The sequence below is a fragment of the Carassius auratus genome, chromosome 25, assembly GCF_003368295.1.
Source record: "Carassius auratus strain Wakin chromosome 25, ASM336829v1, whole genome shotgun sequence".
NCBI lineage: Eukaryota > Metazoa > Chordata > Actinopteri > Cypriniformes > Cyprinidae > Carassius > Carassius auratus.
The window spans coordinates 371,462-399,459 of NC_039267.1; the positions used below are offsets into that span (position 1 = coordinate 371,462).

General features: G+C 38.9%; 3 protein-coding genes across 4 annotated transcripts; 1 reads left to right on the forward strand and 2 right to left on the reverse strand.

Annotated features, from left to right (window-relative positions):
• Window positions 1–116: 116 nt before the first annotated feature.
• LOC113042888 (EF-hand calcium-binding domain-containing protein 4A-like) lies at window positions 117–18,637 on the reverse strand. The gene is made up of 18 exons (XM_026201886.1): window positions 18,542–18,637; window positions 15,130–15,353; window positions 14,927–15,038; window positions 13,890–14,028; window positions 13,529–13,675; window positions 13,358–13,448; window positions 6,258–6,353; window positions 5,970–6,157; window positions 5,735–5,806; window positions 5,409–5,463; window positions 4,152–4,231; window positions 3,299–3,428; window positions 2,960–3,086; window positions 2,795–2,876; window positions 1,830–1,944; window positions 1,028–1,135; window positions 855–931; window positions 117–682 (listed from the first exon to the last, which is right to left on the reverse strand). Exons 2-18 carry the CDS (start codon window positions 15,349–15,351, stop codon window positions 598–600), a joined length of 1,926 nt encoding a protein of 641 aa, XP_026057671.1. The 5' UTR covers window positions 15,352–15,353; window positions 18,542–18,637; the 3' UTR covers window positions 117–597.
• Window positions 18,638–18,702: 65 nt separating this feature from the next.
• Window positions 18,703–23,024, forward strand: LOC113042889 (transmembrane protein 138). Of its 2 annotated transcripts, XM_026201889.1 has the most exons (6): window positions 18,703–18,889; window positions 19,347–19,412; window positions 20,133–20,566; window positions 20,813–20,984; window positions 21,824–21,899; window positions 22,179–23,024. In XM_026201889.1, the coding sequence occupies exons 3-6, from the start codon at window positions 20,439–20,441 to the stop codon at window positions 22,289–22,291; spliced, it is 489 nt and encodes a 162-aa protein (XP_026057674.1). In that variant the 5' UTR covers window positions 18,703–18,889; window positions 19,347–19,412; window positions 20,133–20,438; the 3' UTR covers window positions 22,292–23,024. The 2 variants fall into 2 exon arrangements, with proteins under 2 accessions (XP_026057674.1, XP_026057673.1); XM_026201888.1 differs by lacking the exon at window positions 19,347–19,412.
• A 1,183-nt stretch (window positions 23,025–24,207) lies between these two features.
• On the reverse strand, window positions 24,208–26,617 carry LOC113042890 (transmembrane protein 258-like). The gene is made up of 4 exons (XM_026201890.1): window positions 26,535–26,617; window positions 25,428–25,537; window positions 25,195–25,323; window positions 24,208–24,366 (listed from the first exon to the last, which is right to left on the reverse strand). The coding sequence occupies exons 1-3, from the start codon at window positions 26,535–26,537 to the stop codon at window positions 25,197–25,199; spliced, it is 240 nt and encodes a 79-aa protein (XP_026057675.1). The 5' UTR covers window positions 26,538–26,617; the 3' UTR covers window positions 24,208–24,366; window positions 25,195–25,196.
• Between the last annotated feature and the right edge of the window lie 1,381 nt (window positions 26,618–27,998).

The window sequence follows — 27,998 nt, forward strand, 5'->3', positions numbered from 1 at the left end:
AACGCGCGTCATTCTATAAAGCGCGCAGCGCGTTCACGCTATGTAATAATACAAAGCGCCGAGAGATGGCGCTGTAGAACAAAACATTTATTGCTCCAGTCCCAAAAACCAAATAACATAGTGTTTATATACAATAGTTACATAGAAAACATTTAATGTAAACATAACATGTAGTTTTGTGTTCCCAAAAATGGCAATATATGTCCAAGTCCACAAATTAATACTAATAATTATTATGAAAATACTCATGCAGGCATTTCTTTTTAACATTAAACTGATGATACATGTATTTGATTATAAATAAGATTTAAAAGTGTACCACACATATAGTTTTGTGTAACAGATCACCAGTTTGATTTCGTAGTAATGCTAAAATGATCGTAGCACTGTTCCCGATAGTGTTTTATTCATTTTTACCTTGCTGAAAAATGGTTATTAATTTTAGCTGATGTTCAGAGGTGGACAACCCACTCCGATTCCTTTAACTTATGAATATTCATAAGTTGTTTCTCAAATTCTTTGTGCGTCAAGTGACGTAATTAATATTCATGAGTCATGTCCTGGTTGAATTCTGAAGTTCTGAATTCTGAATCTGAATTATTTGCAGCAGCGCTCTCTGTTGGAAGAGACGTCCAGACGCAGCACAGACTCGCACTGCTTGTCCTCCTGTGAGGCAAGTAACCTGAGACAAATAAAACAGAATAAAATAGGCTTCTTAAATTTTTTCTATATGAATTGCTACTTCAGTAATATAATTTTAATCTCTTATATTATATCTTATTAGTTACTGCATTGGAAAAATACATTTCACTTGTGATCGCTGATTATTAAATATCTTTAATCCAGATTTACACCTGGTCAGATGGGTCATGGCCTCCTCCACCTGCTGTCCACTTTTAGCACTGCATTCATAGAACACAGCTTGGTACTGCTGTCAAGACACACAACATCACAACTCTTTATTCAAACACTGACACATGCAAATGACTGAAATCAGTCGGAAAGGATGAGCTGGGTCATTCATCACCTCCGCCAGTCTGCGGCCTTGTGCTCTTGTCACCTCCCTCCTGTCTGCGCTCACCAGGTCTGTCTTATTGCCTAGCAACATCAGACACGCCCCCTCAGCCATATTTTCCTGCCAGTCAAACACACATACACAGAATGATACTCAGTCTAATCCCATAAACCAATCACAGGGTCACACACAGTCAACATAAACAGATTAAGGCACATGCTAAATACACTCTCTTACTAATTTCACAGTAAACCTTCAATCAGAGCCACACACTGATGTGAATGCAAAGCAGTGTAAGCAGACCTTTTGCATTCAAATGTTGCTATTCTATGAAACCAGACCAAGCAGCTTATATCTGCACCTGTGAGGGTTTACCTTAGTATTTATATATATTGGTATATATATATATATATATATATATATATATATATATATATATATATATATATATATATATATATATATATATATTGTATATATGTATATGTATATATGTATATATATATTAACCATATTTAAGAAAAAAAGCAGGAACCAATATTTAGACAGGTATTTGAATAACACAAAGGCAATTCAAGCTGGTTTATATAGCCTAATGTTAAAGGTTAATGCTCGTCCAAAACGTTGGTCTACAACTTTAAACAGTGTACAAAGATGCTCAAGCAGGTTGAAACTAAATCAACAATGATCAGCCATTTAAACCATTATCTTCATGAATATAAACATTCAGCGTAGACTAGCTAGAAACCATAAATAACTGAAGACATTTCCTCTTGCAGAAGGTAAACTGAATATTTAATCAAATTAGTCTGACCTGCACCTGATCCAGCCAATGGCAGACGGCTGTGAAAGACGCCTCATGCGTGAGGTCATACATGGCAATGATTCCGTCAGCCCTTCGGAAGTACTGCTGCGTGACGCTGTGGAACCTGATGGAGACAACAGGAGGTCTTTGAAGATTTAAAGCAGGTTTTTAACCTGGAAACATCCGTTCAAAATCATTCTGATAATACACTCAAGCTTCTTTCCAAACGTCTATACTGGGAGTATGTAAAGTTTGATGAGCGGGTATAAAATTGCGACAGCAACAAATGCTTGTGTAGGGCCAAAGACTCAAACCGTGTACCAAGTGACGCACTATACACTATCTACTTATGCACTAGTACATACTAAACCATGTAGTGAATGAATTTTATATGGTTATTTTGTCATTATTAATCAGGAGTCTGGTAGCTCCTCCCCCTTCACAACAAAATTAAAACTGCTACAATTGAGCGCATGACGTGTCCAACATTCCACACATTTAGAAAAATACAAAGACAGTTCACTCCTGAACTTATGGATGGGAGATATAAGCATGTTATGACTGCATATGCGCATTGGCTGGTTTAAAGAAATAAGCTTTTTTAAATGCTATCTGAACATTAGAAACAACATTCAAGGGGCAGTTCATTTCAGATTTTGTTGTTGATTTGAAATATTTAATTTAATTGTGATTTCAGTGAGCAGTTTTTGAGATTTCAGGACTCCCCCAATTCATTTAGATAGGAATTCCAGAGGCATTGCAAATATGGCCGCCAAGTGAAAAGACTTTCCTTGAAAGGGACTTTAGTACATGATCCACTGTTATTATGATGGTGAATTCCTCTCTTTTACTTCTAGGGACTCCAAAGCCACGGAAATACACAAAACTACATACAGTCGCTTTTAATGATCTTGCATTGTGGATTATGAAAATCAGTCTGTTGGTTCTATGAAACCGTTTTGGGGACATCTGACCTCTCCTGCCCTGCGGTGTCCCACAGCTGCAGAGCGACTGGTGTTGAATCGAGCATCACGCTCCTGACCTGAAAATCCATTCCTGTCAATCAGTCATCAGGTGACATGTCAGCACACAAAAGGAGTTAAGTTAAGCCAGGGCATAAGATGTCTAGCGTCTCTCACCCACAGTTGAGGCCAAGTTATTGGGGAAGTGGCCGCTGCAGTAGTGATGGATGAACGAGCTCTTTCCCACAGCGGAGTTCCCCAAAAACACCACCTTAAACACACGCTCAGGGTCATGCAATGTGCTCTGGAGCAGAAAGAAGAAAGAAAGGTTTTCCTGGAAAGCCACATCAAGCAGGTAAATATTTGATTTGCTGTTAAAATTAATGAGCTCAACATTGTTTGTTGTGTTTGGAAGTGACAGAAAGTGTCATCTACTGTAATCTGCATCCAAGACACAGCCATACAAAAGGTAATAAGCGGTTATGACATGGTATTTTACAGTAAAAACACAAGTACCGTGGTTTTCTCTGACTGGCAGGTAGTTTTGTCTTCTCTCTCTTCAGCTATAGAGAGTCTTTTTGGACTTGAATCTGTTAGCGAGCTGTCTGAATCCTCAGACTCGTCATTTGGGTTATCCATCAACTGCCTTTGGAAAGGATACAATTATTTTAATGCAAAAAAAGTATATTAATTACAAAATATTTCAAAACTAAAACTATGACTAAAAAATAGAAATAAAAATGCATAAGAACAATGTAGACACACATAGACACTTTAAAATAATAATCATAATGATAAATGACCAAAACACAACAAAATTACTAAACCTTTAAAATTAAAAATTAAATGTAAATAAATAGAATTCAAAAGTAAAATCGTTATAACAATGATACTAATTTAACATAGAAAAAATAGTGTCAGCTGTTTTAATTAGCAGGAATGGAAAATTGGAAACATATAAAGAGTTCATTTGTAAAAACTCAAATATAAAATATTAATCAGACTGCAGTTAGGTTGTTTTACTTAAATGATAATAACTAAGAAAATACAGCTAACCAACACAATAACAAACATGATAACACACACAAACAAATAAGAAAATTTATAAAATAAAATAAGATTTAAGAAAATTAATAAAAACTGAGTTATCTGTTTTTGCAAATAAACTCTTCATATACTTTTTAAGATGCTAAATAACAGTTTGCGACATTGGGAAAGACAAATGGCCTGGAGAATAATCCCGGTATTCACTACAGGTTGTGACTCTGAATTTTAATTAGTGTATAATTGCAACTTCATTTATGGCAAGAGCTATACCATGTATTCAAAATGCACATGTAGCATGTATAAGGTTTATTTAGATACCCACCTTTTTGCGGATTTCCTTGGTGGAAAATAGTTCCCCAGTATGGATTCCTTCCTTTGCAAAGGGTTCTTCATTTGAGCTGTCTGAGGAACAGTTGATGAGATATGAAAGACATTTTAGCTTCATCTTTACTGCAGACTGTTTTAAATGATAACTGAGAAAATGTAATGCCTAGTTTATTTTGTAAAAAATGCATTTTGATCTCCCAGAGCAGTATATGATGCAAAACCGATGTGTTCAGGTGATGCACTTGATTAAGTGTTTGCAATGCTCTTATATATATATCTAAATAGTTTTTATGTAAAATGTGTGACATGGGTTGACAGTTGTTTTGAAACAACAGCACTTGTGTGTGTGTATGCAAGTAAATCACCCAAAATGATGACATGAATCAAGATGAATAAACACTTTTATTGTTTCCTGTCTGACAACATATCCATTTGTTCAACTTTAAATCTTAACATAATCTACATTTTGTTCATTTTGAGTCAATCAGAGACCAAACACATAAACTGTCATTGGACAGAACTGCTCATTTCAAAAGAAACTACCAAACAAAACTGTACTAAATTACAAGTACAAATATGAAATAAGATGAGCGTTAATGAGGTAAAGTGCCATATACTTCAAGGCACTGAAATGTAATAGGTAAATTAAGTGTTATGTTATTTTTCTTTTTGTTTTCTGTCTGGCTTTCTTTGTAAAAAAAATAAAATAAAAATGAGGGGAATTAAGCTATTAAGGCTGTTCTTAAACAAAACAACCATTATCTTGGAATCACACTTGTTTGTAACAGACCGAACAAGGAACAATCTTTCTTCTAAAGTGACTCATTTCATTGGTGCACATTGGCTACATTCCATATTCACAGTTTGAAATGTTCCACACAAGGTCTTCACTGGGTTTCCTTCAAGTCATTCGTTTTTGTTCCTCTCGGAGGCTGACGAATGGAGCAAGGCTCTCTCTCCCAAGAATAGACTAACCAGAGCTGCACCTGAAGAGCGCATGCCGGCATCTTTTACAACATAGTGAATTCCCAAGGGAACATGGGCTCTCAGAAACCATAGGAATACATCCTGATGAATGAAGCTTTTCCCATTTAGCTGCACATTCTGCAGGTATGCAGTGTGGGTTATGTTACATCATGGGCAAAAGGCAGGGTTAATATGGGTGAACAGAGCGCACCCACGGCGAGAAGGCGTGAACACAGCGGCATGGTGGGTAAGAAGTGGGAGACATGAAGGGGTATTTTTGACTAACCATCTTCTGTGTCTGATGGGCATCTTTATCATCCCGAAGACGCTTGTTCATGTCTCTACACAAGAGAAAGTGAGAGAATTCCAGTTAGATTTTAAGATAAAGCTCCTCGTCAAAGGACTTTTGGAAACAGCTTTGGAATATGGATATCAAATCTGGTGAACTAATGACTGATCAAACATCTTAAACCTCCAGCTGTTTTTATTTGGTCAATTCTTGCAGCTTTATATTTCAGATAAGAGCAATAAACACACGCTTAGACTTGAACGCTCATCATCATACAGTACCACATACTAAATGTGTAACCATTTCAGTTGGGTCGCTCTTACCGGAGAAGATCCAGCTGTCTCATGAGGCTTTCCCGTTCCTTCTGCATGTTTCGGGACACTTTCAGGACGTCTCTGTAGTGAGAAACAGTTAGACATGAACTGGAAATGGTTCTTTTAAGAACTATTCGCTGAAAGGTGCTTTGAGGAACCAAAATGCATTATCTATTGAATTCCTGCAAACCCCACTTTTGGAATGTACTGGTAAAAGTAATGCACAGTAAAACTGGAAGCCCACCTCTCTTTGCCCTTCTGCTGTTGTTTAATGGTGTTCTGTAGTTGTTGTAGTTGGCTCAGAGCGTGCTGGAGCTCCTCTCGGCTCTTGTCCAGTTGGTCCTGCAGCTGCTGGTTGATGTTCTGCAGTCGGCGGTTCTCCCCACGAGTGTCAGTCTGATCGGTGCTTAGACTGTTGATCCTGTTCTCCAACTACACACACACACACACACACACACACAGGTGGGGTGAGACAGAGCCTGCGGCTGGTTTAATAAATCAGACGTGTTGACGAGCGAATGTGAGTCTGTACCTCTCTCTGTTTGGTGAGCGTGAACTCAAGTTCTTGTTCTCTCATCTTCAGTTCCTGTAGTAGCTGCTCTTTCTTGTCTCCTTGCTTCACACTGTCCTTCATCAGAGAGCAGACCAACAACACACCATCATCATCAAAATATCACATCACCCAAATCACATTATCATCATCCTCAATATCATCACAATTATAATCACCATGAGCGATGTCATCATCATAATCTATATAATCAGAATCACAATGAATTATATAATGACTAACAGCATATTCACCATGATCACCCCACTGATATCATCATCACAAGGAACAAAACTATTAATAATTACAGCAATATCATCACTATCATAATCATATTATCATCACCATCATCAATATCATTGTCGCTATTACTATCACAACAATCACCATGAACTATATGTCACGGTAGGAAATCCAGTGTTTCCTCCGTGTCATGTTTTGTTATTGTTTTTGTACTTACGTTGTCTCCATGTGCTCGTTTAGTTGATTGTCATCACCTGGGTGTTGATTGTCTCGCTCCAGCTGATCGTCATCATACCTCTGCTACTTATACTCACCTCGCTCTCTCTCTGTTGTCAGATCCTCTCTTATGTCTCCATGCACTAGCTGGATTATCGTCTTCCGTGTTTGTGTGCTGGTTTGGATTCGTGTTGTCGTCCGCGTGTCAGTGTTCCGGTCTGTTCCTGGTTCCAACCATTGACCACCTTCACCTGCACCGCTGACTTCACCATCCCGCTCTTCTCACGCCACCGTAGACCTTCCTTGCCATTGCCAACACTCTGGACTCTCTTTATCAATAAACTACATATGATTGCCTGCAATTGCTTCCTCCTCTTTTATCTGTCGTTACAGTAGGATCTGACCATCATGGAAGCAGCAGGCGATCGCTCCCCATCTCATCTCGAAGAATTTCTGCAACGAGCTGTGGGTCGTATGGATCGCCAAGACAAGGCGATAGATGAGATGGGTCGAGCCTTCCAAGCAATGGTGACGAAGGTGTCCGAGCTCGTTCTCCAGACGCAACAACAACAACAGTCGTCACCCGCTGCGCCCCCCACGCCACCCACACCGCCGATCGTCTCCGGGGGGATTTCCCAGCCCGAACCACGCCTCCCCATCCCGGAGAAATATGCGGGTGAGCCAGAGTTCTGTCGATCTTTTCTGTCTCATTGTTCTCTGCACTTCGCCCTGCAGCCCCGCATGTTCTACACCGAGGAAATGAAGGTGGCATTCGTCTTATCTCTACTTACGGGAAGGGCTGCCCTCTGGGGGACGGCGGTGTGGGAGAACCAAGACAGCTGCTGTGCCTCGTTCCACGCACTTTCGGAAGAGATGAGACGGGTCTTCGACCGCTCCGCCGCCGGGAGGGAAGCGGCTTGGCTTCTCACGGACCTACGTCAGGGGGAAAGGTCCGTTTCCGATTATTCGATTGAGTTCCGCACCCTGGCGGCGGAGTGTAAATGGAACGAGGAGGCGCAGTGGGATCACTTCCTGCATGGGTTGGCTGACCGCATCCAACAGGAGATCCGCGCCGTCGAGCTCCCCACTTCTCTCAACAGTCTGATTGACCTAACCATCAGAGTGGAGAATCGACTCGATCAAGCCACCAGACGGAGGGGGAGAGCAGTTCTCGCGAACAGACCGGAGGCTCAGTATCAGCGCTCAGATGTTGCGGTCAGCCCACCGGGAGATCTTGAACCCATGCAGGTGGGGCGAGCTCGGCTCTCCCGGGAGGAGAGGATCAGGCGGAGATCCCTGGGACTATGTTTATACTGCGGCAGTCAAGAACATCACATCCAGCGTTGTCCGGTAAAAGACCAAGCCCGATAGTAAGACGGAGGCTACTATCGGGTGGGATCTCTGCCAGAAAGACCTCATCTACATCGACACTCCTTCCGGTGAGTCTACGGTGGTCCACCCACGCACTCGAGCATCACGCCTTGTTGGATTCTGGGGCAGAGGGTAATTTCATGGACTTCCAGTTCGCTAGTAAACTTAACATTCCTCTCACCTCCCTCAAACACCCCATTGCACCCTTTGCTCTCAATGGACACAGACTACCAGTCATCACTCAGACCACCTTACCTGTTTCCCTCACCACATCTGGCAATCATACTGAGGAGATATCATTCTACATTACGGACTCACCTTCATCCCCCATCGTTCTCGGTCACACCTGGCTTCAGAAACACAACCCCAGCATCAATTGGCGCCTTGGATCTGTGGTTAGCTGGAGCGAGGAATGTCATTTGTCTTGTCTTTTGTCTGCTGGTGTTAATGTTTCTGAGTCTGTGTTTCAGGGGGAAGCAGTGGATTTGGCTAGCGTGCCCGCGGAGTACCACGACCTGAAGGAGGTGTTCAGTAAGTCTCGTGCTGATTCTCTTCCTCCTCATCGTCCCTATGACTGTGCGATAGAGTTATTGCCAGGTACTTCTCCGCCTAAGGGCAAGTTATATTCTTTGTCTGTTCCAGAGACGGCGGCCATGGAGAAATATATATCCAGTTCTCTAGCAACGGGGTTTATCCGCCCTTCCTCTTCTCCAGCGGGGGCGGGGTTCTTTTTTGTGGGAAAGAAGGACGGATCCTTGCGACCTTGCATTGACTACCGAGGGCTGAACAACATAACGGTAAAGAATACCTATCCTTTGCCGCTTATGTCTTCAGCTTTTGAGAGGTTGCAGGGAGCGTCCGTTTTCACTAAATTGGACTTACGTAATGCTTATCATTTGGTCCGCATCAGGGAGGGGGATGAGTGGAAGACTGCCTTTAACACCCCTAGAGGCCATTTTGAGTACTGCGTTATGCCGTTCGGGCTAACCAACTCGCCGGCAGTCTTTCAAGCACTCGTTAATGACGTGTTGCGAGACATGGTCGATCTGTTCATATATGTTTACCTGGATGACATATTGATCTTTTCTTCGTCTCTCCAGGAACACGTGCAACACGTACGACGAGTGCTTCTGCGGTTGCTAGAGAATGGATTGTTTGTCAAGGCGGAGAAATGCGTTTTTCATGCACAGTCTGTTTCTTTTCTAGGACACATCATTTCGACTGAGGGTGTTCGCATGGATCCTGAGAAGGTTAAGGCTGTGGTAAATTGGCCATCCCCAGAGTCTCGCAAGGCCCTGCAGAGATTTCTGGGGTTCGCCAATTTTTACCGGCGTTTCATTCGCAATTTCAGCCAACTAGCCGCTCCTCTGACCGCCTTGACCTCCCCTAGTTTGACGTTCAGGTGGTCAGACGCAGCTGAGGCTGCGTTTGCCAAACTGAAAAGCTGCTTTGTTTCAGCTCCCATTCTCGTCACCCCTGATCGCTCACGTCAATTCATAGTGGAGGTCGACGCGTCAGAGGTGGGGGTAGGAGCAGTGTTATCCCAACGCGCATCCTCAGACGGAAAGGTGCATCCGTGCGCGTATTATTCTCACCGTTTATCTCCTGCAGAAGTTAATTATGACATTGGCAATCGAGAGTTGTTGGCAGTCAAACTTGCACTGGAAGAATGGCGTCACTGGCTTGAAGGGTCGGGTGTACCTTTCATTGTATGGACGGACCATAAGAATCTCGAATACATTAGAACCGCCAAAAGACTTAACTCCAGGCAGGCTCGGTGGGCATTGTTTTTCGGTCGTTTCGATTTTACACTTTCTTACCGGCCGGGTTCCAAAAACATCAAACCCGATGCTTTATCCCGTCTTTTTGAGCGTTCCGATCGTACTGCTACTCCCGAGCCCATTTTACCGGGGACCATCATTATCTCCGCGCTCAGGTGGGAGGTCGAATCGAAGGTGTTGACCGCCTTAGAAGGGGTAACGCCCCCGGCTCGTTGCCCACCGAACCGATTGTTTGTGCCGGAGAGGTTACGGTCAGACGTTCTCCAGTGGGGTCATTGTTCCAGTGTTGCTTGTCACCCAGGGGTTAGTAGAACTAGATTTCTGGTCAAGCAACGATTTTGGTGGCCTGGTATGGCTCGTGACGTCCACGATTTCGTCTTGGCTTGTTCAGTTTGCGCTATTGGTAAGACTTCCAATCGACCTCCAGATGGGTTACTCTTACCGCTGTCTGTCCCTTCAAGACCCTGGTCCCACATTTCGCTAGATTTTATCACCGCCCTCCCGCCCTCTAAAGGCAATACGGTGATTTTAACCGTAGTGGACCGGTTCTCGAAGGCGACTCATTTTATTCCCTTGCCCAAATTACCTTCAGCCAAGGAAACAGCGGTAGCTGTCATTGACCACGTCTTCCGCATACATGGCCTCCCGACAGACGTGGTTTCTGACAGGGGTCCCCAATTTGTGTCCAAATTTTGGCGAGAGTTTTGTAAATTGTTAGGAGCGACTGTTAGTCTTTCTTCCGGGTTCCATCCCCAGAGCAATGGTCAAACCGAACGAGCCAATCAGGATGTCGAGAGGGTTTTGCGATGTTTGGTTTCCAATAATCCTTCGTCCTGGTGTCAGCAACTCTCAGTTGTGGAGTACGCACACAATTCTTTGCCAGTGTCATCTACGGGCATGTCTCCATTTAAGTGTAGTTTAGGGTACCAACCACCTAATTTTGTCAGTACGGAATCCGAGGTTTCGGTCCCCTCCGCACACGCATTAGTCCAGAGGTGTCACCGCACCTGGACCAGAGCTCGCAGAGCTCTGCTCCAGGCTAGGTCGCGCACCAAGGCTAAGGCCGATCGCCACCGGTCGAAGCCTCCCCGTTACGTCGTCGGTCAAAGAGTGTGGCTTTCTACCCAGAATATTCCTATGCGGTCCGTTTCTAACAAACTTGCTCCCAAATTTATTGGCCCGTTTTCTATTACCAAGATTATTAATCCGGTTACCGTGCGTCTTAGCCTTCCTCCGGCGTACAGGAGGATTCATCCCGTGTTCCACGTCTCCAAAATTAAATCGGTGATTTCTTCCCGTCTTAATCCGCCTGCTCCGGTTCCCCCCCGCCTCGTCTCGTTAATGGGGAAACCACCTATTTGGTTAATCGTATTCTGGACTCTAGACGGAGGGGACGCGGTTTTCAGTACTTGGTGGATTGGGAAGGTTACGGTCCGGAGGAGAGGAGCTGGGTTCCTGCTCGGGACATATTGGATCACCACCTTATAGATGATTACAATCTACAGGTAAAGCAGGCTGGGAACGTCAGGTGACGTCCTAGGGGAGAGGGTACTGTCACGGTAGGAAATCCAGTGTTTCCTCCGTGTCATGTTTTGTTATTGTTTTTGTACTTACGTTGTCTCCATGTGCTCGTTTAGTTGATTGTCATCACCTGGGTGTTGATTGTCTCGCTCCAGCTGATCGTCATCATACCTCTGCTACTTATACTCACCTCGCTCTCTCTCTGTTGTCAGATCCTCTCTTATGTCTCCATGCACTAGCTGGATTATCGTCTTCCGTGTTTGTGTGCTGGTTTGGATTCGTGTTGTTGTCCGCGTGTCAGTGTTCCGGTCTGTTCCTGGTTCCAACCATTGACCACCTTCACCTGCACCGCTGACTTCACCATCCCGCTCTTCTCACGCCACCGTAGACCTTCCTTGCCATTGCCAACACTCTGGACTCTCTTTATCAATAAACTACATCTGATTGCCTGCAATTGCTTCCTCCTCTTTTATCTGTCATTACACTATATGATTACCATCATCATAATCACCATCATCAAAAATGATGTTATCAATCACCTAAAACAATCATTTTATCCTGACGTAATATCACAAATACCATTATCACAATCACCATATTGTAATAATTTCATATAATCATCAATGTCATGATCACTATTATAATCACCATCATCACCGATACTATCATAATCACCATGAATTATATAATTACGAACAGCATATCCACCATAATCGACATTGACATCATCACAAGGAACAAAAATATTAATAATTACAGCAATATCATCACCATCATAATCACTGGAATCATATTATCCTCACCACCATCAATATCATTGTCACTATTACAATCACATCAATCACCATGAACTACATGATTACTGTCATCATAAACACTGTCGTCACCATTGCTATCATAATCACTAGGAACAGTCACATTATCAAATCATAATCACCATTATCACCATCATAATAACCATGAACAATGTTATTACTCTAATCTATATCACCATAATTACCATTACCATCATCATAATCACCGTCAAAATTACCATGAACATTATCCCCATAACAGCATCATCACTATCACCATCACTATAATATTTATCATCACCATCATTAATATCACTGTCAACATAACTATCACAATAATCACCATGATGATCACTGTCGTCATTATCAACATCACACTACTATCACAATCACCATAAAATATATGATTTCCATAATCATAATCACCATCACTATCATAATCACCAGGAACAATATTATCCTCACCATCATCAATATCATAGTCACCATTACGATCACATCAGTCACCATGAACTACATGATTACCATCAACATAATCACTATCGTCACCATTGGTATCATAATCACCAGTAACGATCATATTATCATAATCACCATTATTATAATAATTACACAGAATCATGAACAATAGTGTCACCATAATTTATATCATCATTATAATCACCATGAACTATAGAATTACCAATAGCATTTTCACCAGCAATAATATTATCCCATCACAGCAATATCATTATCACCATCACTATCACAATCATCAGGAACAAAATTATCATCGCCATCTTCAATATCATTATGACCATTACTATCACAATCACCATGATGATCACTGTCATTGTTATCAACATCACATTACTATCACAATCACCATGAAATATGATTACCATCATCATAATCATCATCACCACTGGTATCATAATCATGAGGAACAAAATGATCATCACCAATATCAACATCATCATCACTATTACTATCACAATGATTACCATCATCACAATCACCATGAACAATATTATCACCATCATTATAATAACCACCATGAACAATATCATAATTTCCTCTAAGACTGCGCTCTAATAAAAATAATATCATTTCCCCCTTTAAAGGTTTGTCAAACTTAAATCTGTTTCATATTTATAGTGTGTGTGTGCACATTTACCAGAGCTTGTCGTTTCTCTCTCTCTTCTTTTAACTGACTCTCCATGTCTTCATACATGGACCGAACCACTCTGTCATGATCTTCCTCTCTCCTGTAGGACACATAAACACTCAGGAGTCAGCACCTTTCATTTATCTCAAGACATGTTTATTTTACAACAGGAAGGCTGACCTGCGCAGCGCCTGCTCTAAATTGTCTCTCTCTTTGAGTGCATCCTGAAGATGAGACACAGTGTAGGAAAGAACCTCTTCCAAAACACCCAGCAGCTCCGGTTTGTCCCTCTGGAGCTCACACCACAGAGTACACAGCTCCCACTGACTAACACACAGACACATCTTTAAAACAAAAGCTCATATAAACTTTGTTTCAGGGTTTGGCAGATGGAGCCCATAATCGTTAACCTAAATGCGTTCAATAACAGTATTCTGGCTTTGTCAAGCCAATATTGATTTCAAACAGATAAGCACAGCTTTCTCGCTGTCTAATCTGTTACACAGTGGTGACCATAGCTGTGTATATGTACAGTCCTCACTCTTTGAAGAGTTTATCAGCTCCCAGCTCCATGAGGATGTGTGTGAATCGGATCTGCATCGGCTCTATTCTCTCCTCTCTGACCATCTCTCCACCTCCGCTCTCCGTTCTCTCCTCCGGCCCAGAACCAACAAGCTCTCCTAATTTAGACAGAGAGGTTTTCATTGAGGCATATATCATAATGCATACTACACATAGTATTCCATAGCCTACTGCATACTACTATTAAAAAATTATGTGAAATGGTACAAAATATGTAAGAAACATTTCAACACATGAAATCGCTATGTTGTACAGGTATGTTTAATGCAGTAAGTGGTGTTCAGTAATAAGTATATTAAAATCATGTTCAGTAATTGAAACATTGCTGTAATAAAATATACCATAAATGTAATAAATGTAAATTTAAATAAGAGTTAGACTACAAATGCAGTTAGAAATAGGAATTGTTTAGGTACTGTAATATATAAACTGAAGTTGAACTGCAATTACTGAGATTGAAATTATACAATTATAAAAAAAAAGACAAAAGCATAATAAACTATGAAAACGTTAATTAAAATATAAACTTAAAAAATATACTTAGTTACAATTAAACTATTAATAATTTATCTTTAAATAAATACTATAATAGCATATATATATATATATTAAAATAACACTGTTTATTATTTATTTTTATCATGCACGCACGCATGCATTTTTATACTTTATACACACTTTTTTATTTTATTCACACCTTTATTTTATTATCTATATAAACATTTGGTTGCATTTTATTTTACAGTACGTGTACTTACATGTACATATAGTGTACTTACAGTGTATTTATTTAAGAAAGGTCTGGTAATACAAGGTAATTACATCGGTTAGGTTTAGGTTTAATACCTAGTTATTACATAGTTATTGTAACTACTATAATAAGTATATAGTATGTACATGAGGAACAGGACTGTAAAATAAAGTGCTACCAAACATTTTTATATAACAAACTTCATACACTTATTTTATCATCTTAATTCCCATATACACACTTACCGAGGCCCGTGTGGAACTCAAGGGGTGTGAGGTAACCATTTCTGTCTCTGTCTAAACTCTCAAACACTGATTCCAGCTGCTCGGGAGACAGAGGAAGCTCTTGCTGGAGCCGCTGGTGGATGTAAACATGATAAGACACATTAAACACATCCCTAGTATTAAGAGAAATCATGTGACATACGCCAGCACCCGTCCAGGCTCACCTGCATGTCTCTCTTCGTGATGAATCCTTTCCCCTCTTTATCACACAGCTCAAAGAGCTCTTTAGCTTTGCTCATTCTGTCTGAGTCAGGAGAGGTCGCATCGTTTGACGAGTGTAACCTCGCTGTGCGATTCGGTAAGGGGCTCCTCAGACTGGAGCGAGGTGACATCTGACCACTGCCTGTCCCCTCCAGCACCACCCCGTCCTTCAACCAGCCAGACATAACTGCAGAAACACAGCAGATATACAGGAATAAAAATGACCAGCTGGTAAGGAATGTCGCTGATGTGGTCCAACCAGGATAAGCAATGATATGAAAACAATCTTATCTCCTAGTTCTTGCTCTAATTGGCCACAAGTGTGGCAAGTAGCACAAATCAAGACTTTTTGTTGGTCGCCTAGTTTCTATTTTTGTTGTCATGCCCTCATTGGCCCGAAATCCTGCTTCAAATGCCTGCGTTTTAACCTTTGAACATGTTCTAAATGTTGCTTAACCGTTTTGCATTCATTAATATTATTACACTGTGATTTTTAAATGCTTACTATTTAATCGGTCAAAGTCAGCTTCATTAATGGAAAATGCTGAGGGCATCTGAAATATCCTGCTTCTTACATATCCAATAAATAATGGTTAACCAGGATGTTAAACAGTCCTTCAAAAAGGTGCCATGTTTTCTGACACGAGACGCTCAATAACCTGGCTGTAATTGCCCCGCACTAATGCCATATCGCAATGTAGCAAATATTATGTAGCAGCTGTGATCACATGAATGGTTTCGTGATTTGTCATGGAAGCTAAAGGAAACAGAACTACTCCTTCAGTAAATGTCCAGCCTGTTTGAGTGACCAGGTCCACGTCTGCACTAGCACAGAGAAGCTCGACTCATATGGGCCAATGATGCTGATATAAAGGGAGCCAACGATTGATATAATGCGTTTACAGATTCTATCTATTTTACCATTAACATATATATACGGTTTATATACTGTATATGCATTTATATGTATATAGCTGCAAAAAGAACATTATAAAGTAATGTATGTTAAGGATACATTACAGTATTATTATTTTTTTGTTTACATTTACATGTTAAAAGTTTTTGAACAGTAAGAGTTTTAATGTTTTGTTTTTTTAAGAAGTCTCTTCTGCTAACCAAGCTTGCATTTATTTGTTCCAAAACATAGCAAAAGCATAAAAATTTTGAAATATTTTTACTATTTATAATAACAGCTTATATATATATTTTAAAATGTAATTACTGCCTGTGATTTCAAAGCTGAATTTATTAGCGACATTACTCTTCAGTGTCACGCGATCCTTCAGAAATCATTCTGATACGCTGATTTGCTGCTCAAAAAACATTTAATGTTAGTATTATGTTGAAAACAGCGGAGTAGATTTTTTTCAGGCTTCTTTGATAAATATAAAGCTAAAAAAAAATAGCATTTTCCTGAAACAGAAATCTTTGTAACACTATGAATGTCTTTATCATTTTTTTCAGATTTGTAGTTTAAAATAACACTATACTGTATGTAGAATAATGACATCAAGGCTAATGTGCATTAAAAAGTTACCTGCCTCAAAAATGTTTTGGTCAATCCTTAATCGATTCACAAATATGAGGTCCTATAACATATGATTTGATCAAATGCCAAAATCCACAGTAATGTGCCAAACTGTATCGTTATCAGCAGGCTGGTGGGAAACATAGCAGATTCAAAGGACATGGGAATTTCGCAAGGATAGATGGACGTGGCATTTCGATTTGAAGACACTCCCTCTCATGCCATGAGCAAATACGTCTAATGGTCATCCGTCAAATTAAAATAACATCTATCTGTGAAGAAATCAGAGAACTATCCAAACAAGCCAGAGCACACATACACGTCACAATTTCATTTCTCTTCAGCGTCTTTGGCTTTCTGGAGAGCTCCAGGATATGAACGGCAAAACAGGATGAAGTCATGTGACACGACTGTGTGTGTGTAGAGATGGAGTGTGTGCAAAAACAAAGTAAAATGCAAATAAAGAGTTTAGCTCGGTTTACACAGCATTCAGAGCTCGCTCTTACTCATAATCACGAGTGTGTGTCAGGCGTATGGATGAGGGCAGGATGCAGGGAAATACCTCCATGCTAAATAACCACAGGTCATAAGAAACACGAAAGATTTGCCTAATGAATTAATGGTTTGGGTTGTGGTCGGAACAATAGCACTGATCTGAATCAATGATATCTGGAAAGCAATATGCTCAGATCATATAAAATGCCAGAGAATATAAAACAATTACTAGGGCCCCAAACTTATTGCGATTACTTGAAGGAACTCTTTGGTTGAATCTTATTACAATATATATATATATAGACATATAGACAACTATGTTTGTAAGTTGTTAACCTTAAAATATCAAGTACGTTTCAGAATCATTCTGATGGTGCACTGACTTCTGTAAAAGCTGAATGGTTTCTGTTTTTTCCCACGTTTCTCCGCAAATGTCTATTTAAGGTTATTTGCATTGACATTCTGTGACCTAAATCATAATTTCTAAAGAAAAAGGAAAAGTGTAAGGGTCCGCGTTTTGACACAAAACGTTCGTGTTGATTTTGTGATTGGAGTTATGTGCAAATACCAAAATATATGGGCATGGCATGTTTACACCTGCAATAAAGCCATAGAGGAATTGCAACACGAGAAGTCAAATAAACTTCCCAAGCTCTGCTACAATTACACACGAAAATCACCTGAGAGATAAAGTCTGATAGCCATATGTCAACTTCAGATAAGAAAGCATACAGTTTACATGTTTTTTCGCCCCTTTGTGTTAGAGGACATCATTCATAACTAAATAAAGTATTTTATTTACACGCACTTTCATTAAAAAAAAAAAAAAAAAAAAAAAAAAACACCTGTCAGGTTACGTTAAATCCTGAATTTGTCCCATAAACACTCAGATATGCTCAAGAACATATGTACTTCATCTACTTCTCATAATACATTTCTATTTAATACTTCAGAATGGATTTGGACGCAAAATAGACATTAACATTATATACTGTATAAAATTATGTGGTGTGATCATTGGTGCTGGTAGGTTTTACCATAGTACATTTAATACTTATGTATAGACCACCATCATATACCACAGTTTCCACAAACATGGTAAAACCATGGTACTCAAGGAGATGAAGGGCATATATAATACAATTTTGACTAAGTATTGTTCTAGAAGAGTTTTAGCAGACATTGTCTGTCACTTCAGACCTCATGCATAATTTAAAACACATGTCAGCACTTTCTAATTTGTTAAGACAAACCGAGAGAACATAAACTGGCGTTAAATTGAATAACCCACATAATCAATTAAAATGTCATTCAAACTAATAAATGATATGAAGAAACAGAAGATAGCAGACCTGTGATGCGATGTCTCTCAGGTGTGTGTCGCGTCAGCTGTGAACGCCAGGTGTGTTTTAATGCTAGTGTTCATCCAGCAGAGGGCAGTAGAGGGTCAAGAGCCTCAAATACCGTAGATCTTAGAATACATCCACGTGGGCTTCAGTCCTTACGGTAACCGGATGTTCGCGCCGTTGCCATGGGAGACGCGGCAGCGCTCGCGCACTACTGTGGCTCGCGATCAGCTCAGAAAGTCCGTTACGATCACGCGGAATCAGGATGATTTTACTATTCATACGGAGGATTTCACGATTCACACGGAATTAAAGAGAGGCGAAGTCTGGGTCTGGACTTGCACTGATTCAAAGGTGTGTGTACACTTTTAAAGATGTGTGCGTTTGGTTAGCTGTTAGCCTTTTTAGCCGGTTAAATCTCTTGTTTATGACTTTGGTTTGACGTAGTTTTGCTTTTATTAGTGTTGAACGCATTTTATATGTTGTAGAATTTAATTGCGGTCAATTTAATCTGTTGATATGATTAATACTGAAATATTCATCTTGATAGATAATCACGAGAGATTTCACACGAAATCACACGAATCCAGAGAAGCGACCGCTAATCTCGTGCCTTCTGTCATCACACAATGTGATTCATTCACTGCACACTGTCGGTGTTTCACGGTGACCGTCGGGAGTGTTGAGGGAAGCTGGTTAAGATCTTTGTTTAGCCTGTATGTTTGTAGTTTTGAATCAGACGGAGATTAGAGATTCCCAGAGCGTCTCATCTCCTCCTGCACTCGGTGAAATTAACCCCTAATCCCCTCAGAGACCTGCTGCTCCTCCCGGGAAACACCTTGAATAACACGCGCTGAAGACCAGTGTGACTCCACAGGTGATAGATAGATAGATAGAAGTAGATAGACAGATAAAAGTAAGTAGATAGATAGAAGTAGACAGACAGACAGACATATAGATAGATAGATAGAAGTAGATAGACAGACAGAGAGATAGACAGACAGAGACAGATAGACACAGACAGATACAGACAGACAAAGAGACAGACAGACACAGACAGATACAGACAGACAGACAAAGAGACAGACAGACACAGAAAGACAGACAGACACAGAAAGACAGACAGGAATAGAGACAGATAGACACAGACAGACAGACAAATAGACAGACAGACACAGAAAGACAGACACAGGCAGACAGACAAAGAGACAGACAGACAGACAGACACAGAAAGACAGACACAGACAGACAGATACAGACAGACAGACAAAGAGACAGACAGACACAGAAAGACAGACACAGACAGACAGACACAGAAAGACAGATACAGACAAAGAGACAGACAGACACAGAAAGACAGATACAGACACAGACAGACAAAGAGACAGACAGACACAGAAAGACAGATACAGACACAGACAGACAAAGAGACAGACAGACACAGAAAGACAGAGAGACAGACAGACATACAGACACAAAGACAGACAGACAGACAGAAAGATAGAGACAGACAGACAGACAGACATTTGATACATAGATAGCTTGCTAAATAGAAGTTTTTTTTCCTGATGTGATTTTATCTTCACCATCCATTCAGGAGGAACATCTCAGCACGCTCCGATGAGGATTTCAGTTCTTCAGGAACATTATATTCCCTCGAGCATCTGAATGTTTACTTCTCACCGTATGCAGCATGGCTGAATCCAGGATTAAACGGCCAGTGGAACAGCTCCAGGAATTATCCTCGCTGTGCTTTGGTTTTTCATGGAGTAGCAGGAAGTGAGATGGAATTTCCTCCATATAATCACGACGAGATGATCTCCTCCTCAGACGTCTGCTGAAGAGTTTCATATGGCCGAGGGCTGTGGTGTTGTTTTCTAGTATTTTTCTGATCGCTGCTGATATGCTCCAGACCAATAACTACTCGCTGGTGCTGCTGATCCAGCTGGCACTGCTGACCTTTGACCTGTTCGTTAACTCCTTCAGTGAGCTGCTGCGGGCCGCACCGGTCATACAGCTTGTGCTCTTCATGTGAGTGCATTACAGATTTCACCACATTATTGATAGCACCAGTCTGTGATATGCTCAATATTAAACACATAAAATGTTAAGAAAATAAGCAATATTTTCAAAATACTAGAACCAAATTTGCAAAAGTTTAGCAATGACGATGTCGTGTTTGATTCCCAGATGTACTGCTAAAATGAAAAACTTGAATCAGTGCAAATGCATGAATGTTTTCTAACATTATTTCGCTTATCTGTCCTGTTTCGGCAGAATCCAGGACATCGGCATCCTGTTTAATGTGATCATAATTCTTCTGATGATGTTCAACACATACGTGTTCCAGGTGGGACTGGTGTCTCTGTTACTGGAGCGATTCCGAGCGCTGCTGATACTGTCTGCTCTCTACCTGACTCTCAGCATCTGCTTTCACTGCTGGGTCATGGTGTGTACACACACACACACACACACACACACACACACACACACACACACACACACACACACACACACACACACACAAGCTTTGATTATTACTAGATACTAAATGGAATCTGTGAGCACAGTAATCATTAGAGTTAGAGTCATAAGAGAAATGTAGAGTTATAGTAATTCCTCGCCATGTTTAAATCCATTCTGCTGCACTTTTGCAAATTCTAATTGTATAATATTTAAAAATAAAATTAATGACAAATTTTATTTTATTTTTTTTTGTTTTTTCTCAACAAAAAATTATTATAGTATAATATATAATAAAAATAAATCTCAATATACTCCCATTTTTATTAATTCTGTTCATTTCATGTGTTTAAGTTTTTAGAAAATTGTTATTGTCTTATTGTATATCAATAAAATTTTTTTATAAAATGGTACAAAATTAATAACTTTTGTCATTTGTGAAATTTAGTAAATTCCTCATTATGCTTAAATCTGAATAACATTCTAAGAAAATTATTATTGTATATAATAAAATAAACATAAAAATAAATTTGATTTCTGTACGTTTTTCAAAAATACTTTCTATAGATATAGAAATATAACAGAATATCCCTTTATTCTGTTAATTTCCACTGTTTAAATCCATTTTGCTGAAAATTATTTTTGTATACTATATAAATTAAAAATGATTTAGATAGTGTCCAAAATTGACTTTGCAGAAATTATTCATGTATAAAACATAAAATAAACATTAAATTAAAAAAGATTTACATTGTGTTCCGAATTCCATCCATATTTGTATTTCTAGAATTCTAATTCTCCTTCGTTCTGTTCATTTCCCGTCAGAACCTGAGGTGGATGGAGTCCAATCGTTTCGTGTGGACGGACGGGCTGCAGGTTCTCTTTGTGTTCCAGAGACTGGGTAAGCCGGCCGTAAGACGTCAGCCAAACCCCCAATAGGATTTCAGGCGAGGGTCACTGTCAATCTCGTCAAGAGCCTCTCAATCCCTTACTACATGTTAGGAGATATAGGCCTAACCTTTCTCTCTCATGACACTAAAGCTGTTGTAGAGGTGTGATCAAACCAGAGGCTGAGTTTTCTTCCAGACAGACTGTCAATCAATGGCTCTTCACTATTTAGCAGATTTGCTGTTTCTGTAGAAGTTAACCAGTGTGTGTCGATTGTTTTGTGTCTCCCCAGCTGCTGTGTTGTATTACTACTTCTACAAACGCACAACCGAGTATCTGGGAGACCCCCGACTTTACGAAGACTCCCCGTGGCTCCGTGACGCATTTGCTAGAGCGCGACAGTGAAACGAAACGCCTGGAAACGAATCCAAAATGGAGCACGGGGGACGTTAACGTTGTGCAATGCAACACACAACCGAAGCATTTCAGAAAACAGAATGGATGGACTCTTTCTGAGCCCCGCCACCTTAAAACAGACCTCTGGATTGTAGGAAAGAGCCAAGATGGCGACTGGAGAGATCTCATTTTGTGTTTTTAATGACTGAGAAGCCCAACGAGAAATAACATCATGAAACCTGACGTCTCAATATCTCTAAACACATTTTAGTTCAATAGTACATGATCTTACAGCCGCTAAAATGATCATAAATTACTTCTTACATGTTGGTTGTGTAGAAATCTCATTGTGTAATGTAAAATGTCTTTTTATATGGTTTTGGATCATTGATTTTGCAGCGTTTGATTGTACAGTTGAACTAAGAGAGACTTCGTTCACTTCGGTTTGCCTTTGAAACGACGAGTGGAAATTGGTCTCAAGGAATCGTGTGAATTTTTATATATTGTGCCCCTTTTTCTTAACATTTTCTTTGTAATATTTTCCTACACATCCTCCAAGTGACGCACGTTTGGTGTATTTTCAGTAAATTGTCGACGGAGCATTAACAAAGTGCCTCACTGTTCACCCAACACTTCACTAAGTGAGTAACAGCAGAGCGTCAGTGCACTTGTTATGCCGAAATCCAGATCCTCTTTTTCTGTTATTCATGTTGTCCCAGTAAACATTTTCCATTGTCCTGAATCGTGTCCCTAATGCTTTATTTCTATTTATCATAAACATAAACATTCTTTAAGGAATAATTCAACCACAAATAGTCCTCAATCCATAATATCGCTTTCTTAAGTAAAAATGTCTTCTTGTCCGAATCAAGAAAGTATGACAACAGTCCCAAACATTTTGGTGTTATTATGGACTCAGATTTGGTCCAGAAGCAATGGTGTAAAGTTAAAATGCCTTAAAAATGATTTGTTTCTTACAAACATGCATGCTTCATAAAATGATAACTGATGGGACAGAAGTGGTGTGGATTATTGTGATGTTTATCAGCTGTTTGACTCTCATTTTGATGGCACCCATTCACTGCAGAGGATCTATTGGTGAGCAACTGATGTAATGCTACATTTCTCCAAATCCGATTAACTATTTTTTGGGTGAACGATTTTTTTCAGTTTTCAGTGCACGTCTGTAGTCTCTTTATCTCTGAGACAGGCGAGGATCTCCACGCTGACAGACTGATCTATTCTGATCAGTCAGATTAGGCTTGGATTGGGGTTTTACGCTCCACAAACAGCCCGCAGGACACAAATAGCATGCTGTGTTTTCAAATACCCAGCCAACTCGCTCCTGTCATCTTGTGAGGATGAATGTAGGAACGTACTGACGTATGAACATTTTAAAATACTCTCATCCTCAGGTCATCCAAGATTAGGATGAGTTTGTTTCTTCATCAGGTTTGGAGGAATTTAGCATAACATCAGTTGCTCAGTGATGGATGCTCTACAGTGAATGGGTGCCGTCAGAATGAGAGTCCAAACAGCTGATAAAAACACCACAGTAATCCACACATCTCCAGTCTTGTGAAGAGAAACGCTGTGTTTGTAAGAAACAAATGAATTAATATTTAATCAGATGAAGCATTAGTTGGTGAATCTCTGCTTGACATGTTGCTGTGGGAAAAATAATGACTGACTGATTGTAAAATATTTTTCTATGAATTGTAATAAAAGTATTTTAATATTTTATTGTTTAGGATTAAATGCATGGAATAATTTTAATGTGAATGAAATAGATACTTTTATATGGAGTTACTTACAAAGGAAGTTAAGCACATGACAATGTCTAAATATGGAGGTTTTAAGGAAAATAATCCTCAAGAATGAAACAATCTCTAACAGTGGACACATCAAATAAAACCAAGAATCGGTTTTGGATTTTTTACCAAAAACAGTTTTTATTTGTGAAGTATTAACCCACAGTCCTGCCCATAACACCAGTGCAAAATCCCAGTGCTCCTGAAGTCTCGGAATAAATGTTCGGATCCCCTTGGAATGTTTTCCTGTAGCCTACATGTCATTTCCACAACCTGATGAACACAAATACAACAGAAAATCATGATCCTTGGGTCATGCCGAATCTGTGGATATAGATTTTTGCCAATATCTGAACCACATGTCTGACATTATGAAATATGTCATAAAATGCAATATATGATATATATTGCATTTGACATGTCTAGAGATACAACAGTGTTTGTAAAAGTGCTTATAACTGTTGGAAAACATTGTTCAAATTTGGTTATTTATTGTCTCCTTTCATTCCCTGGGTTATACCAATTCTGACGATATGCCACTTGTCATAAAAAGGTAATTGTGACTTTTTTTTTACTAATATTAAAATAAACTAAAAACCAAAAAAAAAAAAAAAAAAAGTAAATTAAAAAAAACTTTTGCTTGAAATTTTTTTTTACTGAAATAAAATACCAAAAAAAATACAACGTTTTATTCCTGGGCAGCATTGCTCATTTTTATAATGTTTAACTTTATTTACTAAAATAAACAAAAAATTAACACTTAACACAAATTTAAATAAAAACTGATTCAAATAGTACCCAAAACGCTAATATTTTAAAGTTTTTTTTATTTCTTTTTGCGCTTTTGAGTTTTTTTCCTTAAAATTTTGTTTTCATCTCACACTTTTTTTTTTCTTTTCTTAGTTCACTTTCTGACATGGAATAAAAAATAAAAAGGTAATTGCAGCACTAATATCTGACCATTCTTCTCAGAATTGCGAGTTTATATCTCTGAATTCCCAAACTATAAGATCAGAATCGCGAGAAAAAAATAAATAATAATTGCCTTTTTCACATAAAAGTTAGTGTTATAAACCAGCTGAAGAGCATTAAGACACTCACTTTCAGACATAAATGCCGACCCACAGTAAGAGGAACAGAACGCCGAAGCCCATGAAGAGCGAAGCCACCAGAGAAATGAGCAGCTCTTTGTACAGATCTCGCGTGTACTTCGTGGACGTTACTTCATATCTGAGAGAGAGTCAAGGATGCAAATATACCAACATCTCTTCAGGCTAAAATTTACAAGCACCTTTCTGATGATGAAATACAAATCTGTGAATAGTGAAGGATACACAAAGAACCAGGCGGTGAAGAACATGCCGATGGCCAGCAGCACTACAGTGAGGTGAGGAAACACGGCCGGGTTCACCAGACTGGTGTATCTCGTCATGGCTTCCAACTCCTGCACAGAGAATCAGTCATTCACACATCAGTGCACATGACTTCTGACATCTGAAGATGTTCAACATCATGCTGAAACCCAGAATAAACTAGAACAACATCACAAGCAGCACATAAAGAGCCTGGAAAGAACAGGAGTATGAAAGTATAATATCCACATATGATGAACTGACATTAGTTTTCTAGTGCAGATTAACAGTTCTGAACAGAAACGTGGATTAAACTTGCACAAAACAGCTGATAGATATATAAAATACACAAATGTGACCCTGGAGCACAAAAGCAGTCTTAAGTCTCTGGGGTATATTTGTAGCAATAGCCAACAATACACTGTATAAGTCAAAAGTATAGATTTTTTTATTTTAAAAATCAAAATCATCATCAGGATATTAAGTAAAGATTATGTTGCATGGATATATTTTGGAAACCTCCTACCGTAAATATATCAAATCGTAATTTTTGATTAGTAATATGCATTGCTAAGAATTCATTTGGACAACTTTAAAGTGATTTTCTCAATATTTTGATTTTTTTTTTTTTCCCTCAGATTCCAAATTTTCTAATAGTTGTATCTCAGCCAAATATTGTCCTCCTAACAAACCATACGTCACTGGAAAGCTTATTTATTCAGCTTTCGGATGAGGTTTAATTCTCAATTAATTTTTTAAATCCTCATTTACTGATTTTGTGCTACAGGGTCGCAAATGTAAAACCTAAATGTTAACACTTCTCGTTTTAATTCACATGAAGCTTATACACATACATATTTATGACTAAATATGCACATAATATTTTGAATAACGTCATTATCTGTGTCTGCAAAAAAAGCTTAATCAGATCACAGACTCCTGACTGTAGCTAACAGCTAAAGCTACTTACAGACATAATTTAACAAGACGAGCGATTAAAGGAAATACAAGACGCGTTATTTATAGATTCAATTCATTTTTGCACTCGCTAGCATTTAAGAAATATAGTAATTTGCTGTAAAATCATACCATCGTGTGACAGGTAAAGGCAGAATCTGTCAGACCGGAAAAAGAGCAAAGAACAGCCACGTAAGTACAGTGACCGGAAGAGGAGTTTTATTTTGCACAATACAAAATAAAAGTCCCAAAACGCCATAGATAGATAGATAGATAGATAGATAGATATTTTTTTCATGATGACTGTCACACAAGGAAGAATTTAAATGTAGTATCCAGAAAAATATTTATTTAATTTATGCATCGTATTTGCGTGCATTTTTATTATCACATCAGTACACATACATGAAAAAATTATGCAGATGAACTAAAAATAACGATTATGTATCAAAATACAACATAGGCTTTCAGAAAGCCCAGACAAAGCAATGGAAATTAGAAAATGTAACATACACAAAAGTGAGTCAACAGTTTTTCATATTTTAATACTTACTTGGCTTTAAGCCATAAAAATAAACATAAGACAGACAAGTAAGAAAAACTTGTTTTATTTTTTTTTGTCCTTTGGTGGTGTAAACAGTTTTTATTTTTATACCAGTTATTGATAAACAGGGGAAGTTTCACCCCACTGAAAACAAGTTATTTAATGTTTTTAATCAATTATGATTAACAGGTAACTAAAAAAATCATAAATGTAGTAAAATCATATTATAAAAAACTACTTAATGACAAGTAAAAAGAACAGAAATAAAATATATAGTTGTACATAGTGAAAGATATGAGTTCTAACAATAAAAACCAAACACAAGAGCATTAAAATGACATTTTATATATCACAGAGTATTTAAACCGTTTTAGATGGCACAGAGACATTAGAAAAAGATATTTACAGTGCATAGTTTGGAAGTGCTTCCACAAGAGGCTGGTTTATTCATGACTGAATATGTGATATTCCCAATGATTTGTGAAAAAAAACATATATTAGATTTCAAAAGATCATCCCAAATGTTTTATACTCAGAATCAGTATCATGCATTAGTATGGCATTATGGAAACTCATTTTAGTGCACATTTTCAGTCAACACTTTGTTGGTTCTCTTCATGATTTGACCATGACTATCATAATCACACATCACCCAGCCTTACAAAGACTACATTATGGCTTTCCTTCACTCTTTAAAATAAAGGTGCTTCACGATGTCATAGAAGAACCTTTTTGTCTGAATGTTTCCATAAAGAACCTTTAACATCTGAAGAACTGTTTCTGTTTCACAAAAGGTTCTATGAGGCAAAACAAGGTTCTTTAGATTATAAAGTGAGCTGTTTAAAAAAAAAAAAAAAACTTTGAAAAGTTCTTTGTGGAAGCAAAAATGGTTCTTCTATATCATCGCTGTGAAGAACCTTTTCAAGCACATTTATTTTAAGAGTTTTATTACTTTAAAATATTCAAACAACATCTAGAACATCAAAATGTTATGTGTACAAAGATAAGAAACAGAGACAAATTGACTCTATGGTGTGGAAATTTACATAGTG

Bases quoted from the DNA above. Each gene is read 5' to 3' on its own strand.
- LOC113042890 (XM_026201890.1), bottom strand. The intron at 25,324-25,427 runs GTATCCTTCACT...ACTCTCTCTCAG, and splicing joins TTCACCGCCTGGTTCTTTGT to ATATGAAGTAACGTCCACGA.
- LOC113042888 (XM_026201886.1), bottom strand. From the start codon at position 15,351: ATGTCTGGCTGGTTGAAGGACGGGGTGGTGCTGGAGGGGACAGGCAGT. The intron at 13,676-13,889 runs GTGAGGACTGTA...TCTGTGTGTTAG, and splicing joins GCTGATAAACTCTTCAAAGA to TCAGTGGGAGCTGTGTACTC. The intron at 6,354-13,357 runs GTAAATGTGCAC...TCTCTGATGAAG, and splicing joins GAGAGAAACGACAAGCTCTG to GACAGTGTGAAGCAAGGAGA.
- LOC113042889 (XM_026201889.1), top strand. From the start codon at position 20,439: ATGCTCCAGACCAATAACTACTCGCTGGTGCTGCTGATCCAGCTGGCA. The intron at 20,567-20,812 runs GTGAGTGCATTA...CTGTTTCGGCAG, and splicing joins ATACAGCTTGTGCTCTTCAT to AATCCAGGACATCGGCATCC. The intron at 21,900-22,178 runs GTAAGCCGGCCG...GTGTCTCCCCAG, and splicing joins CTTTGTGTTCCAGAGACTGG to CTGCTGTGTTGTATTACTAC.